The 16,039-nt window shown below is 32.5% G+C and overlaps 1 protein-coding gene across 1 annotated transcript in view; it reads left to right on the top strand.

The window, feature by feature from the left end:
* Positions 1 to 16,039, top strand: part of THSD7A (thrombospondin type 1 domain containing 7A) — a 353,421-nt gene that overhangs the window by 336,839 nt on the left and 543 nt on the right. Inside the window, 5 exon segments of the mRNA XM_015589436.1 lie at positions 5,492 to 5,665; positions 9,323 to 9,418; positions 12,183 to 12,265; positions 12,617 to 12,827; positions 15,689 to 15,776. Coding sequence (XP_015444922.1) covers positions 5,492 to 5,665; positions 9,323 to 9,418; positions 12,183 to 12,265; positions 12,617 to 12,827; positions 15,689 to 15,776 — 652 coding nt within the window.

Genomic DNA, 16,039 nt, shown 5'->3' with positions numbered 1-16,039 from the left:
CAGCTAGATGCTGTAGTGTGGGCAAATGGGGGATACTGCCTCCTGACTGTCAGGTAGGAGTGAAGTCGGTGGCCGCTGTTGACACACATCCCGCTGAAGTTTTAACATCTGTAAGGAATGCCAATTAAGGCCTTAGGCTTATGCTTGACAGGGAAAGTGTGAAAGAAAAGTTGAGAAAATAAGGATAGAACATGTATCTATTTAGAATTTCTAGAAGGAAAGAGAAGAAAATAAGAGAGAGGCAGCATTTAAGAACATAATAGCTAAAGAAAAATTTAAGCCCTTATAATGAAAGCTTAACCTGGATCCTGGGTAGAATCAGCAACAAAGTTATATCTGGATACACTGAAGTTAAAACAGAAAATGTAGAAAAATAGAGAATTATTAAAGCATTTAGAAAGAAAAAAACAGATTACCTGCTTTTGGAAGACAAAATAGAATTACAGCAGAATTCTTCTCAATTACAATGAAAGACAAAAGAAAATAGAATATATAGTTGTGCATCAATATGTTCTGATAAATGTGTTGTTAGATTTCATTGGGTGAATATCATAGAGTCTACTTATGCAACCTAGGTGGTATAGCCTACTCTACACCTAGGCTATGGTATAGCCTATTGCTTCTAGGCTACAAACCTGTATAACATGTTACGGTAGGAAATTGTAACACAATGGTAAGTATTTGTAAACATAGGTAAAGGTAGAAAAGATAATAGTAAAAATACAGTATAAAAGATTTAAAATGGTACACCTATATAGTGCACTTCCTATGAATGGAGCTTGCAGGATGAGAATTTGCTCTGGGCGAGCCAGCGAGTGAATGTGCAGGTCTTAGGACATGACTGTAGACTTTATAAACACTGTACAACAAGCCCTTCCACTTCTTCCTTCTGACAGGGTTGGGTATAGAATATTGAAGCGGTCAGTGCTGCTCCATGAACAAGGATGTGGTCTTCATTGATTTGAAATATCGAAGAGAAACTGGCTTGGCGAAGTATAGGTCACCATAATAGTGACTATGAGGAGGGAGTGAAAAGTGGCCTGAGGATCAGTGGGAATAGAAATCAAAATGAGATAAAGGATCATAGAGTTTTATCATGGCCATGTGGTTTTGGCTATAGCATGTTGGAGCAGTGGTCAGATTAAGTAACTTTATGGTATAAAAAAAAAGAGAACGCTTAACATAGAGAGAACTGAAGACTCAATAGAACTGAAGACTCAATATTTTGACTCTGAAAATATGTTCTTTGTTCCATTGACCCTGACACAAGGGGTGATCTCCGGCATTGAAATGATGGAAGAAATAAAACTTACTATGCTTTACATCATTACAACTTAAAAATATTTCCAAAGCAGAGGGACAAGCTGGCTCCACACTACCACAGAAAGTTTTTTCTAAAGTAGCAATGGCACTTAACACTTATTAAAAGGTAGCTCCTGTGGACCTGCGTCCTGGTACAGGATCTTAGGTCCTCAACAAAGAACTTACAGCTAGATCTGGGAGGGCCGTAGTGCCCTTTGAATATGTGATGCTAAGAGGACAGACTCCTCTGTGATGAAACAGGTCAGTGGCTGGCTAATTGGGATGTAATCTGTGTACTCAAAATTAAGGTGCTGTGAGTGAAAGGGAATATATTGGCAAGGCCCACAGACATTGCTCCCATCAGAGAAAAAAAAAAATTTCTCCTGAACCATATATCCTTCCATTTCGTACAGGAAATTCAGCTCCATTATAATCTTATGGGACCACCGTCGTATGCGGTCCGTCGTTGACCAAACCATCGTTATGCAACGCATGATTGTATTTGAAATGTGATGGAAAATAATCATCAACCTAAAATTCTATCCCCACCTAAATTATCTTTCAAGAGTCAATAAAATAATATTACAAAACATTGAAAGAAATTTTGATGCAATGTTGGACAGAAGGGATGCATGCAGTCAAATGTGGAAAGCAAATGTATATCAAAAACTAATTGCCAAACAGTGATAAGCTATTATTTAGGATTTCGGGCTTGATGCAGAGAACTTTAGGGTAGATAGGTCAAAACAAGCTCAATGTCAAGTATGTGCATAAGGCCTTGAGAAAGATATGGGGCAACAGTTTATTAGTGGATTAGAAAAGAACAAAATTGGAAGTGAATTACCTATATTTTATGCTCAAATGGAAAATTCTTATTCTCCCAATTTGCTTATAATTATAAGAAAAAAATGTATGTTTAAGAAATGTGTTAGTTTGAATAGGATCTCAAAAATATAAAAATGAGGATTTGCGAAACAAATAGCAATTTGGCATAAAATAGACTTTATGTATAAAAAGAATATGACAAGAAAATTTTAAAAATGGATAGATTACATATATACGTATTTTAATTTAAATGGGGTTGAGACCCTAAAAACTAGAAAAGCTGACAACATGGGTTACCCATTCAGTCATTCATCAGCTTATTTATTCTTTAGTAAGTAAATTATTTGAAGTGATAATAGTGATAGTTTCTATATTTTTTTATTAAGATAAACTGAATGAATTGAACAGCAGTAAGTAAAATAACCCCTAAAACTTTGAACTGTATGTTAAATTTTGAGGGCATTCCTCACTGTGTATATTCAGCTATAATAACAGTTTTTGCACACATTAATTATTTTTTATCTATTTAAGGTTAAAAAATAATGTTTATCTTCATCTGACTTTCTGGGCCTAGGCAAAGTGTTACTTCTTAGACATTCCCACATCTGCCAATAATATCCTTTTCTGATCCAGCAATTACCCTATTCCATTACTTACCCCTAAACTAGCCTGATTTCAGTCCAGATGTCATACACAATCCAATTTAATAAAATAATTTTCCTTCACAGCAGACTGAGGTTGAGGCTGTGGCAGCAGGTAAGAGCTCTGGACAGGCCAGTGACTGAACCTTGGGGCTTTGATGTATTGAACAGCCATATTGTCAACAAAAGCTGACCAAAGCTAAAAGTCAGAAGACCTCCCTATTCCAAAACAAATTTCCTGTGTCAATAATAGGATCACTATGACGACTCCCACAACACTGAACAAAGCTGGAATCCTTGCCAGGCATTGATATATGCTTTATAGTGGAGTCTCTCTACTTGTTTTCATTATGCTTCCTGCAGCACAGTCAGACACCTGTTTGATTATTTATCAAGTGTTATTGCAGCCTAGACACTGGGCTCAAGGTTGGAGATACAGTAGGAGACTAACACACCGTGTCTTCATAGAGTTTACCTTCTAATGGAAGTGACATTTGCTATCTATTAGTGACATAAATAAACATAAGATTAAAATTTGTGGTAAGTGAAGGGAAGGAAAACTGCAAGATGCCAAATAACATAGAACAGGGAAACACACCTTGCTAATTAAAGTAATTACAACTCCAGGAGGAGGATGCTCTTTTATAAATTACAGTTTTATTTATTTCAGTTCGTCTCTTGATAGTTTTCTCCAATGATGGGTTTTAAAACTAGCAATATATGAACTTATAAACTTTAAAGTAAATACTGAAGTACAGAATGCATTTCATACACTTAATCGTCATGTCTTTGACAGGCATAGTGTAGTTTTACTATTACGATGGTTTATATGGTAAAAATATAAAAGTATATTATATACAAGGCAATCCTCACTTTCATTTACTGTTTTAATTCTTTGAAGCCTGACATGGATTATTTGGGGGTTGTTATTATATAATTCACAGATTACCAGTAAAAGATTTATTGAGTTGTTATAAAATCACTATGTCAAGTGATATAAGCACAGAGATAAAAGATTTGTTTTATTTCCATGTAGTTTGTAATCACTGAGGCAAAATTATATTACGTTCATATTGACAGGAATTTTTAAATTTAAATTTTAATAGTTTCTCCTATACAATTAAAAATTGAGTAACCCAAGGAAATCTATTTCATAGGGGACAGAGATGTTTCTAAATATTTTTAAACTACTTAAAAATTCTTACTAGTTTCTTTTTCCTTAACATTTCCAAAATTTATGAGAATTTTCTGTACTTCAGGATGACATTAGATAGTGTATTAATGACATACTATAATAAAAGTCCACAAAAATCACTCCATTTTACTATTGTATATGTATCTGTTAGTCAATAATTCATGTCTTTGTAGGAATTCTTAATCATGACATAAGAAGTTTTTTCATGAATCACATATTCAAGCAACCTTGTGCTAATATTAGACAACTTCAGCATAATATAAGGCAATATGAATTATTCATGTGATATGGCTGGAATAATTAAAGTAATAAGAACCCCTGTGGATTTATCTATCATAATTTACTGTATCCTCTGAACAGTATAACCAGGCAGTCAGTCCTGAAGAATGGATATATGTATGGGAAAGGTGTATTTCATTAAATCCTACTTGTTCTCAAAATGGTTGAAGATGTTGATATCGAATACATAACACATATGATCCAGCAATTCCACTCCTAGGTATATATCCAATTGATATATATATATATATAATGCTCACTAAAGGATTTATACTAAAATGTTTATAACAGTAGTATTTATAATAGGAAAAACTTAGAACTCTCCACAGGCCCATCGATACTAAAGTGGATATCTAAATTGTGGTAATTCATACAATGAGAGTAAATACAACAATAAGAGTAAACAAATTAGAACTACATGCATACATGATGGATCTCACAAACAAACATAAATGAGTAAAAGAAGCCAGACTTAACAAAAACTACATGTGGTATGATTCCATTTATAGTGAGAGGGGGGTTTCTAAAATTCTGAGAATGCTATGAGTTTGTTTGATTTAGATGTTGGTTACATGGGTATATAATCAGGTTGTGAAAACTCAATTATTTGTGCATTTATGTGATCATTTTCCATGCATATTCTTCAATCAATAATTGACAAAAAAGAGACAGTTGACTGAAGATGTAGATCAGAGGAAATGGCGTATATTATTGTCACTATTCCAGCTACTCAACTGGCTGTCTCACCTTCACAACTCTGGGAAGAAACAGGAATAAAGTATAAATACCACCTTTCTCAGACTTGGACCTCAAGCTCTTTTGAAATTACAAATACCTAGAAGATAAGTTTAATGTATATTTAGATTTCTTTTGACTAGTACCAAGTACTTAATAAATCTCTATACAATGATAATGACAAGAGTGGTAGTAGGTTTCAATCAAGTACCTGTTGTCTCTTAAGAGAAGACAATTATAATGGACAAACTTCTTCAAGCGACAGTTTATGTTTGATATCATTAAGCAACACATAGTCTATACCAGTAACATCTACTCAGAAAATAACAATATTAATACAGACTTATAAAGCTACATACAACCTTGCAAATATTAAATATTTGGCTAATTCTTACAAATACCATGTATGACCGGCATACTTATGGACATTGCCCATAGGGTTAAAAATAAAATGACTATCTGGCTTGCTATTCTTTGCAGGTGTGGGTATAAACTATACACCTGTGTTTTGCAGGTGACTGTTATTTAAAGGACTGGTCTTCATGGAGCCTGTGTCAGCTGACCTGTGTGAATGGTGAAGACCTAGGCTTTGGTGGAATACAGGTCCGTTCTAGAGCGGTAATTATACAAGAACTAGAGAATCAACATCTGTGTCCAGAGCAGATGTTAGAAACAAAATCATGTGATGGTAAGTGCTACAATTCATAAAATCTACTCATTTTAATTTTGTTGATAAGCAAAAGCACAAGATATAAAATTTTCTATTAAAGAAGCAAATTTGCCAAGATCTCACTTCAGGCTGAGAGTTGAATTCAGGGTATCATCCTGAATTTTAAAAATTTAAAGGAAGAAAAATTTTGTCACTCTTCATAAATTAGATATGAAATATTGTGAAAATGTTTCCCAGTTTTATGACCTAAAGAAAGCTGAGGCATTTAGGAGCATGTTATTTGTAACAATCCTGATCATATTTGAATCTAACAATATCCTCAGTTTATCTGAATCAAAAGAATTAATCAAATAAAAATTACAAATCTACAGTAAAATGAGAGATTTTATTAAATTTTCATAAACTGATAAAGTATTGGTAAGAATTACTCTAAATCTGACATAGAGCCTATTTGAACATACATATTTATATATCTATCTATAAATATATATGTGTGTGTGTGTGTGCGCATGTGCATGTGTGTCCACACTTATAGAGCCATGCAACAAATACAAGCAATGCATGACATTTTTAAGAACCAAAGAGTATTAGTTTGGGAACACTATTTTAAAAAAGTATAAATAAAAACAGAAGAATTGTCATCTAGTGAACAACGTAGGGCACAGCAAACAACCTTCTTACTGCTTGTGTTCGGGGAAAAAAAAGGAGTATGACACATAATAGCATAGGAACCTAAATATCATGCTAATTAATGAAAAGTTGGAGGAAAAAGCTTAAAAGTTAGACAAGAATGCTTAAAATGAGAGCCAGTGGTCTAGATAACTTAATCCAAGAAATAGGTAGATTTCTCTACCTTGTCAACTAAATCTTCCCAAACTTACCAGCCAGATAAAACACTCCATATGTCCTGGAACAGCATAGGTAAAGAAGTAGAGAAAGGTCAGGGGTTACAATAATTGAATAATTTTCAAGGAAAGAAAGAGAATTGTTAACCCTAAAATGAAAATGAAATAAAATTAGACACCAATAACATTATAGTTGAAAGGAAATCCCCTAAGCACACATAGAAGTAAAAACTGAAAACCACACTTGTAGAGACTTACATATCAAATGTTATGTAGTACTTAGAAGAGAATTTAAAGCCTTAGATGCTTATATAGGAAGGAAAAGAGTTTAAAATGAGCTAAGCTTTCAACTCAATTTAAAAAGAAAAAAGAAATAGTATATAATCAATAAAGATAAATACAAATTCAAGGAGATAAAAAACAAAGAAAGAGAATTTAAAGCCTTAGATGCTTATATAGGAAGGAGAAGAGTTTAAAATGAGCTAAGCTTTCGACTCAATTTAAAAAGAAAAAAGAAAAAAGAAATAGTATATAATCAATACAGATAAATACAAATTCAAAGAGATAAAAAACAAAGAAACAAGACAATCAACAAAATCAGTAGCTTGTTTTTCTGACCAAACTAACAAAATAGACCACTTCATAGCAAAATCAATGAAGAAAAATTAAGAACAAAATCAATACTACTACAAATAGAATAACTTTTAGAAAAAATATTTTCTGAGTAAATTTTGCTAATAAATGTAAAAACTTGAAGATAATTTAGAATGTTATCATTTACCAAGAGTAATAAAGAAGCTGAACTACGGATTATATAACTATTAAAAACTCAAATCTATCAAATAGGTACTCACACAAGCACACAAGCTAAAACCTAAATAGTTTTAATTACAAGTTTTACCAAAATTTTAAGAAAAAGACAACTCCCATTTATGTGAAATCTTGAGAAGTAAAACAAAGTTGAGGGGGAAAAAAGGTGAGGAAAACCTCCCCAAGACAACACCAAAAGCACAAACAAAAATGGAAAAGATTAAAAATATGTTTAAATTAAAATTTAAATCTTTTACACAGTAAAATAGATCAGAAATAAGATTATTGGAAAAGCAGCAGGCCTAGAAATGGTACTTGGGAAGTCAATTAATTTCAAAGGATTAGTGTCTAGAACAAAAATTCTAAAACATTTCAGTCCAAGACAATTTTATACTCAAAATTGTTGAGGACCCCAAACTGCTTTCTTTTTGTGAGTTATATAAAATTTTAAATTAAAAATGAAAACTAATAAATTTTTAAATGTTAATTTATTTAAAATAATCATAAACTAATTGTATGTTACTCTAAATAATATATTTCCTGAAAAATAACTATTTTCAGAAACAAAAGACAATAACTTTAATGACAAACATGGTCTCGTTTTATTCTTTTTCAAATCTCTATCATATCTGGCTTAAAGGAAGACAGCTGAATTTATCTGCTTCTGCATTCAATCCATTACAGTTTTAGTTTAGTTTATGTATACGAAGGAAATACAATCTTACACAGATGTTACAAACACACACTCTGAAAGAATGTCAAAATCTCCTGTGGACCCTGGACCATACTTTGAGAATTGCTAACCTAGAATAAAACATTCCTACCATTCAATAAGAAAAGGTATATATTTCAGTAGGAAAAAAGGCCAGAAGATATATGTAAGCACTTCATATAAGAGGAAATCTAAATGCCCCTAAAACATTTTTGTTCCATTTAATAGCTTTAGTAATCAAAAAGCTGCAATTTAAAATGACAAGGTAGCTTTCCATACCCACAAGACTGACAGTCTGGCAGTTACACATGTTCATGAGGGTTTAGAGCAGTGGTAACCCTTATTCACTGCTGGTGCATATGTAAACGGTTGCCTTTTAGGGGGAAAAAATGTTCTCTATATAGTAAAGTTTTAGCTATCCCTACCGTGATACCCAGAAATTCCTCTTCTAGATATGTACCTGAAGGAAGCAACAGGAGGCTGTCACAAAGCTGACCACTGAGGCTTTGTTGTAAGAGCAAAAATTGAAAACAACCTAAAACTCCACCCTTAAAGGAAATAGCTAAATAAATTGTAGCAATTAGTACCATGGAATTCCATATAGCACTTAAAATAAATTGACTATATCTGCATTAAAATCACATAAGAATATTTCATCTGTAATGCTGACTATTAAGTTTTAGAATGATTCGTAGTATGATACGTTTTTAATTTTAAGACTGACTAAAAATGCTATATAATATTTATAGATATGTATATTTATATGTATAATATCTATATATGAAAGGAATAAAAAAGGTCACGGAAATGCATATATTTACTCCAGAATAGTAGGGATTGCTGGATAGAGATGGAGAGAGATCAGATCAAAAGGAATATAATAGGACATCAAATTTATCTATTTCTTACTCATCAACAAGGAAAAGAAAACTAAAGCAAAAATTACTACATGGTAATATTTGTTAAAATAGCATGATGGATAATTGAATATATATTTTTAGTTATTCTCCATCCTGTCTATATGTTCAGTTTCATAATACTTTAATAAAACATAAAATTACATTAAAAATCCAGGCTCACATCAAATGGTATGACAATAGGTATAGAAAGTGAGTTAAGATTTAGGTATATATCTGGAATTTTGTAACATTTATATGGCAACTTCAGGACAATAAATTGATATTCAAATCATTTGAGATGGACTTCTTATCACTTTCAATTGTTCATAAATATTTTATTAATACTCTATCCCATGATTGTCTTTCTGGACAACAGAGTGCTCTGTTAATGTTTATTGTGCCCATACAGATGGACAGTGTTATGAGTATAAATGGATGGCTAGTGCTTGGAAAGGCTCTTCCCGAACAGTCTGGTGTCAAAGATCAGATGGTACAAATGTAACAGGTAAACTTCCAATCTCTCTCTGTTCTCTGAAAGTCTTCCTGTAACATACGCATAATACATTTAAAAACACTAAGGAAACAAAGATATTCTTTCAGTATTCAACACATGGTTGGATTTAGGACACCTGAGCTGTATACCTGTCTGGTGACCAATGACAAATTATTTTATTTTTTAATGTTTCAATTAAATTTTCCCTCACCCAGACATTTTAGATGTTGCTACTAGAATTTACTTAATTAAGACATTAAATTACTCTAACAAATGATTATTATAAGTAAATAATTCTCAGATTGTTTTTCCTAGAAATTTTACATTAATAGCTTACTATATGCTAAAAATAATCAATGTTTTGTTGACTATATGTTTCTGTACCTTAACGGCAGTACAGATGCAGACCAAAAATATTACCAAGGAAATATGATTATACAAATCCAAATATCTTGCTTGAATTCAGAAATCTATGATTAATAGTTTTTGATTAATTAATAGAGAAGACTTATTGGTAAATCTCAAGCCCAAAGCATCTGACCAGCTCTCCTACTCTGTCCCCACTCAAAAATTGTTATACATCCAAAGAAGAAATTCAAATGAACTTTTCTGAATGTCCTTTATACCCACATATACCCCCAAAGAACTAATCTGCAATTACTAAAATTTTCTTATCTGAGCCCAATAAAGGAAAGGGATCCCAAAGATTTCTTTGAGAAGGGAAGAAATGTGGCTCCAAATATTTAGTGAGGAGTACCATTCTGCAAATTTCCTAGAAGGAAACCAAGGTCAGAACCAGAACCTCAACCTCAAGCACATGGACCCAAAGATCTAATGTCTCTTCTTAAACAATTTGCTTTTACAGATCTAATTTGCAGGAATCGCCATAGCATAGCACTAGCATGCATACTGACAGTTAACTAATTGTTCAGGGAGCCCTGCTGACTTGCTGTCATTGTTTTGGCCCTCTGGCAGGGAGAAAAAGTAATGTGCAGTTGGGTGCCTCTGAGTATGTCCATTTATAAATTTAGCTGTAATATATACAGTAAGATAACAGGAGCAGAAATCAATATGCTTTTTGGAAAGCATCAATTTTTATATTGAATTTTAAATTACCTGGATTTACTGAAACCTAATTACTTATTTCCTACCTATGAAAGCTGAAGCAGGTTGTCAAATTGTATTCTTGTTAAGATTTTATACATGAGAAATCAAGAAACCCTTGATAATAGCAACTCCCAGTGGACACATAGATAATAAAAACGAGAAACCTTCCAGGAAAGCCTTTGCTTTCTCACGGAATTACTTTCTGGGAGAAAAATCTGTTCCAACCACACCACTCTAAAAGACACAGGGGGAAAAAAGAGCTGAGGGAGAAAAATATAGACATTCTGAACCCGACGGCATTATAGAGGTGGAATACTGAACTCAGGAGTGAAAAATGAATGTTTTCATTCTTCTTCAAACTAATCAAAGAAAATTTTACAGCTTCCCCACAGAATCCTATTAGTTTTCAATTTTTTTTTTCCAAATGTGAATGCAAATAATATTTGTCTGGCTTTTCTTCTACATGTTAAATCACTTTTCTCACTGAAATTATACCAATGCAAAGGTAAGTCAAATTTTAAAAGACTTACCTGTAGAAATCATATTTTCAATATCTTTTTAATGCAGTATAGTATCCAATATATTTATTTCTTTCTAATACTGTTTGATACCAAAAAGCTAATGTGTAAATTATTTGTGATAAACTTTATATGCATTCTTCTTTATGAGAAATAGACAAGCATGTAAAGTATATTACCTACCTTGATTGATGCTTTAATTTTATGTATAGTTATCCTTATAAGAAACTCAAGATGTTGTTTTCTTTTTTTTCACGTTTAATGATAATAACTTCAGAATGGCCATTTAACTGCAACTACCTTGCAATGACTAACTGCTTTCCATAACATGTTTTCTATAACTACTTTTTTATAATATTGAGAGATAAGGCAAGAAATTAATGATAGTCACATTTGATAAATTTCAAAGGATCATCAATTCCATAAATAAAGGAAAACTTTTGCTTTGCTAAAATTCTGTTAAACCGAGCAAAAATGGTTTGAAACTATGAGTTTCTTTCACATCACTAATATTGTTTCTTTACAATATCTATTCTCATCTTAAACCTCACTTATAATAATTTAGGAACACTTAATACTATACTGGAAAAGAGGAAAAAGAGAAAGGATAGAGAATGGCAATGTCAAGTTAAATCTATAGTGTAAGCACACTACTTAGAAGCTACATTTGTTTTCTTTCCTATACCCCAAAATATCCTGAATTAGCAGGAATAGTGATTTTCTCAAAAAAAATACATTATAAAAATGCATTTATGTGGTAGTCATAAATTAAAGAGACATCTCAAGGTATATGCAAACTGTGTCTTTGAATAGCCAAGAAAGAATTTTAATTTTAAAAGAAAATTAAATGTGCTTTTTAATGCTGGACTTGGCCTCAAGAACAATGACAGAAATAGCTTGTGTGCAATCAGTGTTTTCAAAGTAGCAACTATAACATCCTCTGTTCAACAAGTGCTTAAGGAGCACCTGCTAAGTGCCAGGCACTGTGCTGTCTTCTCTGGTCAAGGTTAACCAAATATTTCACAGTCAACTGCCCTCAGAAAAATCTATGGAATTCCCACAGTGGTTCGGGATTCAAAGATGAGCCTGTAACTATATTTTTATTATTGCAAGAGATACTACTTGTCAAAACATGATTTTCTGTTCTGCAGGGGGCTGCTTGGTAGTACGCCAGCCTGATGCTGACAGGTCTTGTCACCCACGGTGTAGTCAGCCCCATTCGTACTGTAGCGAGGTATGTGTGAATTCATTGGGATAGACAAACCAGCATCATCTTTTGTCACCCCACTGTCTCTTGTGCAATCTATTTTCCTTAAAAGAAAGCATGTCTTGAGGAATAAAAATTCTATTTTTGGAACTCCCTTTTTATCAGTATAAACAATTCAGAATGCATTTGTTTCTAATGTTAAAATAAGTTTGCGTATCATACAAAAAATGTATTCTTTTTTTATGCAATGAAGACAGAAATTGCATGTAGTAAAATTCCCAAAACAAGGTTTCTTTGAAGCTTCTTTTCAAGTCAAGTCTGTTATGCTTTCAAAGATCCCCTTGTATGCACAGTCGAAATCATTTTGTTCTTCTGCAGATGAGGACATGCAGTTGTGAAGAAGGGTACACTGAAGTTCTGTCTTCTAATGGTACTCTTGAGCAATGCACACTGATCCCTGTGGTGGTGATACCCACCATGGAGGACAAAAAAGGAGATGTGAAAACCAGTCGGGCAGTACATCCGACACAACCCTCCAGTAACGCAACAGGAAGGGGAAGGACCTGGTTTCTACAGCCATTTGGGCCAGGTGAAGTGACTCATCAGTGTTGATGTAGAATTCTTTAGTTATATAATTAACCAATGCCAAGAATTAAAAGATGAGCAAGCATTTTCATATGAGCTATTTATTATTTCACCAAAATTTATTTCTTCTGATTCTGCCATATAATCTTATAAAATTTTTACTATTGTTATAAAAAAAAAAAGCACTCATGCTCAAAGTTCAGAGAAATGAAATTACTTTCTTCTGAGAAAAAAAATATTAGGATTGATATTAGTTATTCAATCTCAGACCTAAATTCACAAGTATAATTATTTTCACACTGAGCAAAGAGATCTAACAATGAAAATATTAAATAGGAAAAAAATTATGTTATCATTCAGTAGTGGAACGAATAAAACTATAAATACATTCAAGAATTTTTCATTTGACCACAGAGTAGTAATACTTTGAACCTAAAATAGGAACATCAGTAATGCAGTGCTGTGTTAGGGGACACTTGGTAGTTCAGACCAATTTCTGTCAGCCCTTAGAGTTGGCATACTCAAAATCTCAGAATCTATTCCAGCACCAGATAGATAGGGAGAGGGATGGAGCCTTCCTGTCTAAATGGAATGATCTGAACTTAGACAGTGACCAGACCCTTGTCATATTAGACAGCTCTCAATGCGTCCAACAATGGACTGACTTGATGCCAATACAGATAAAACCTTGAAGGCTTGATGAAATGTGATTTCTAATCTGCACACTTTCTCTCTCCAGTTGGATTCAACTATACACTTATCCCTAGAAATAAGCTCATGGTTAAAATGTGCTATGAGCATAATATGGTAGCTAATACCATACTATTTTTTTCTCACACCAAGAGGGATTACTAGTTCATGGTCAAAGGAAATTTCCAGGCAAAGCTGAGCATGGACTACTTTATAACTCCATTATAAACATGAGAAAGGAAGGAAGAAATTTATATAGCTAACACATCTCTATATTTAATGCATTAAGTCAAAACACTTTCCCTTATTGGAAAATCACTATTGGGATTTTTTTTTAAGTATTTTCATTATTGGGGTGATTCATATTTAACCATGTTTTCCCTGCCTTGATTAAGTTTTAGTTGAAAATACATTTTATTTTGCAAAGTTGACCTGACTGTGTAAACATGGGCAACTCTTCTTCTAGTGTTCAAGACAGAGGACCAGCAAATGTTCATTACCAATCTTGACCTTGACTAAGAATCCAAGCAGATCTCCTCACATCAAAACTGGTTTTTAAAAAGAGAGAATATTGTTATTGTCATTTTAAATGTAATATACGGTTTACCTAAAGTGAATATTTTAATATATTAAAAAGGCATCTGTTCTAAAAATATGTTTAGACCCTTTTCTTGGTTTTTGAAAAACTAAAAGAATTGTTGAGGAACTCTCAGGACAGGTAAACCCAGCAGTAGAACAACTCTTTTGATTTTAAACTCAGGCTTAATTCTTTTTAATCTTTAGAATCAAAAAGAAAAGACATTTAAAATATTAATTTTTATCCAGCAAATGAACTCCTAAATTGATCCAGAACAAAAATTTCACAGAGCTGATTTACTCTTGGTGCCATTTCAGTATTGAATAAACCAGAGTCTCTATGGGGTCAACTTGCCCAATCTATAATTTAATGCTATGATCATACATTTGCACATATACAACAGAAAATATGTTGATGTGCGAACCAAATTTAAGTTAGCAAAGTCATTAATAATGTCTTCTTTTTGAAATTTATTCAGAATATAAAACTAAGAAGTTCAAAGAGAATGAGACCAGAAAATCATATTAGAAAAGTCTCTGTCCTATCTGATTTCATATATAGATTTTCCCTGCTAACCAAAAGTGGAGCATTCCTATGAAACCTTTCATAAGTGGAAATGGCATAAAGTCAAGAAGCGGTTATCATTACTATGGAAAAAATTTTAAGTGGTCCCAGGTCTAAAAAATAACCTTCCTATTTATACCAAGTATGCTTAATAATGTCAAGTTTTACACTACACATAACACCCTTACAGCTTTCTGAGCCTGGAGCGCACGCTGCCTCTGTAACAGGTGACTGCAAAACAAACGCTGAACCCTATTTTTTCTCTTTGCCCTTTTTTCATAAAAGAGAAAATCCTCCTCGGATTTCTCTCAGCTAGTGAAACTGCTACTAATGTAGGTCTTTCGTAAAAGTGAAGTGGCATAACATAAAGTTTAACTGTAATAGAAAAGATAGAAAAAAGTTATTTAGAGATCCTTTCATATGTCAACCAAACTTGGTTATCGTTACAAATGATATTGTCAAATCAACTTTAAAGCCTATTATAACTATAAACTAGATAAAAGATTACTAATTCCCCCAAAAATATTAAATATATTCACTTTTAGTTCATCTGGGAAAAAATGTTAAACTGACAATGTTCATATTCAAACACCTGTCTGCATCAACTTTTAAGCTGTAGGACTTTCTTACTTCCTTGAAATTGCTCTATTTTTCTCCTTTTCTCATAATTGCTATTCTCAAAATAGAATGAAAATCAGAAGAAAATGTTTATATAGCATTATACATATACTGGATTTGGAGTAAAATTCAGATAAGAAGCAGCAGAAATTTAGACACATTAACTCAAAATATGAACTTGAATTGAAAATATTTATTACTTTTCCATTCAATTTTTATTGATAATTTATCTTTAATGAAGGACCATCTAACTCATAATAGCAGCTTTGCATTAATTATTAATTGTGCCTAAGCAATAATTCATTTTCAGTTTTGAAAGGACTTGGTCATATGTGACTGGTCATTGGTCATAGTTAAAGACTGTCATTTGTATACTAGACTAATATAAATTAATGATTAATATCCATTCTTCTTAGATGGAAGATTAAAGACCTGGGTTTATGGTGTAGCAGCTGGGGCATTTGTATTGCTCATCTTTATTGTCTCCATGATTTATCTAGCTTGGTGAGTTTTTAAATATTTCAAAATCTAAGAGGATATATAATCTCTCTATTTCAGAGGAAGCACTTTTAATTGATCATAATGCAGGAACAGTAAACCAAAGTCTCAAATAAGTGTTCCACATTTATTTAGTATTCATCTGAAGTTCTAAATAATCACAGCTTTAGTCTTATTCTAAAATCTACCAAATCTGTGCCCTTTAATTTCTGAAGATGAGCAAGAGTTGCTTCAGGTCATCTTCTCAAGTATGTTCTCTTTCATTTTTC

The sequence above is a fragment of the Pteropus alecto genome, unplaced genomic scaffold (assembly GCF_000325575.1).
Source record: "Pteropus alecto unplaced genomic scaffold, ASM32557v1 scaffold21, whole genome shotgun sequence".
Classification (NCBI taxonomy): domain Eukaryota; kingdom Metazoa; phylum Chordata; class Mammalia; order Chiroptera; family Pteropodidae; genus Pteropus; species Pteropus alecto.
The sequence above is the reverse complement of the archived record's forward strand: the minus strand, read 5'-3'. Positions and strand labels throughout refer to the sequence as shown.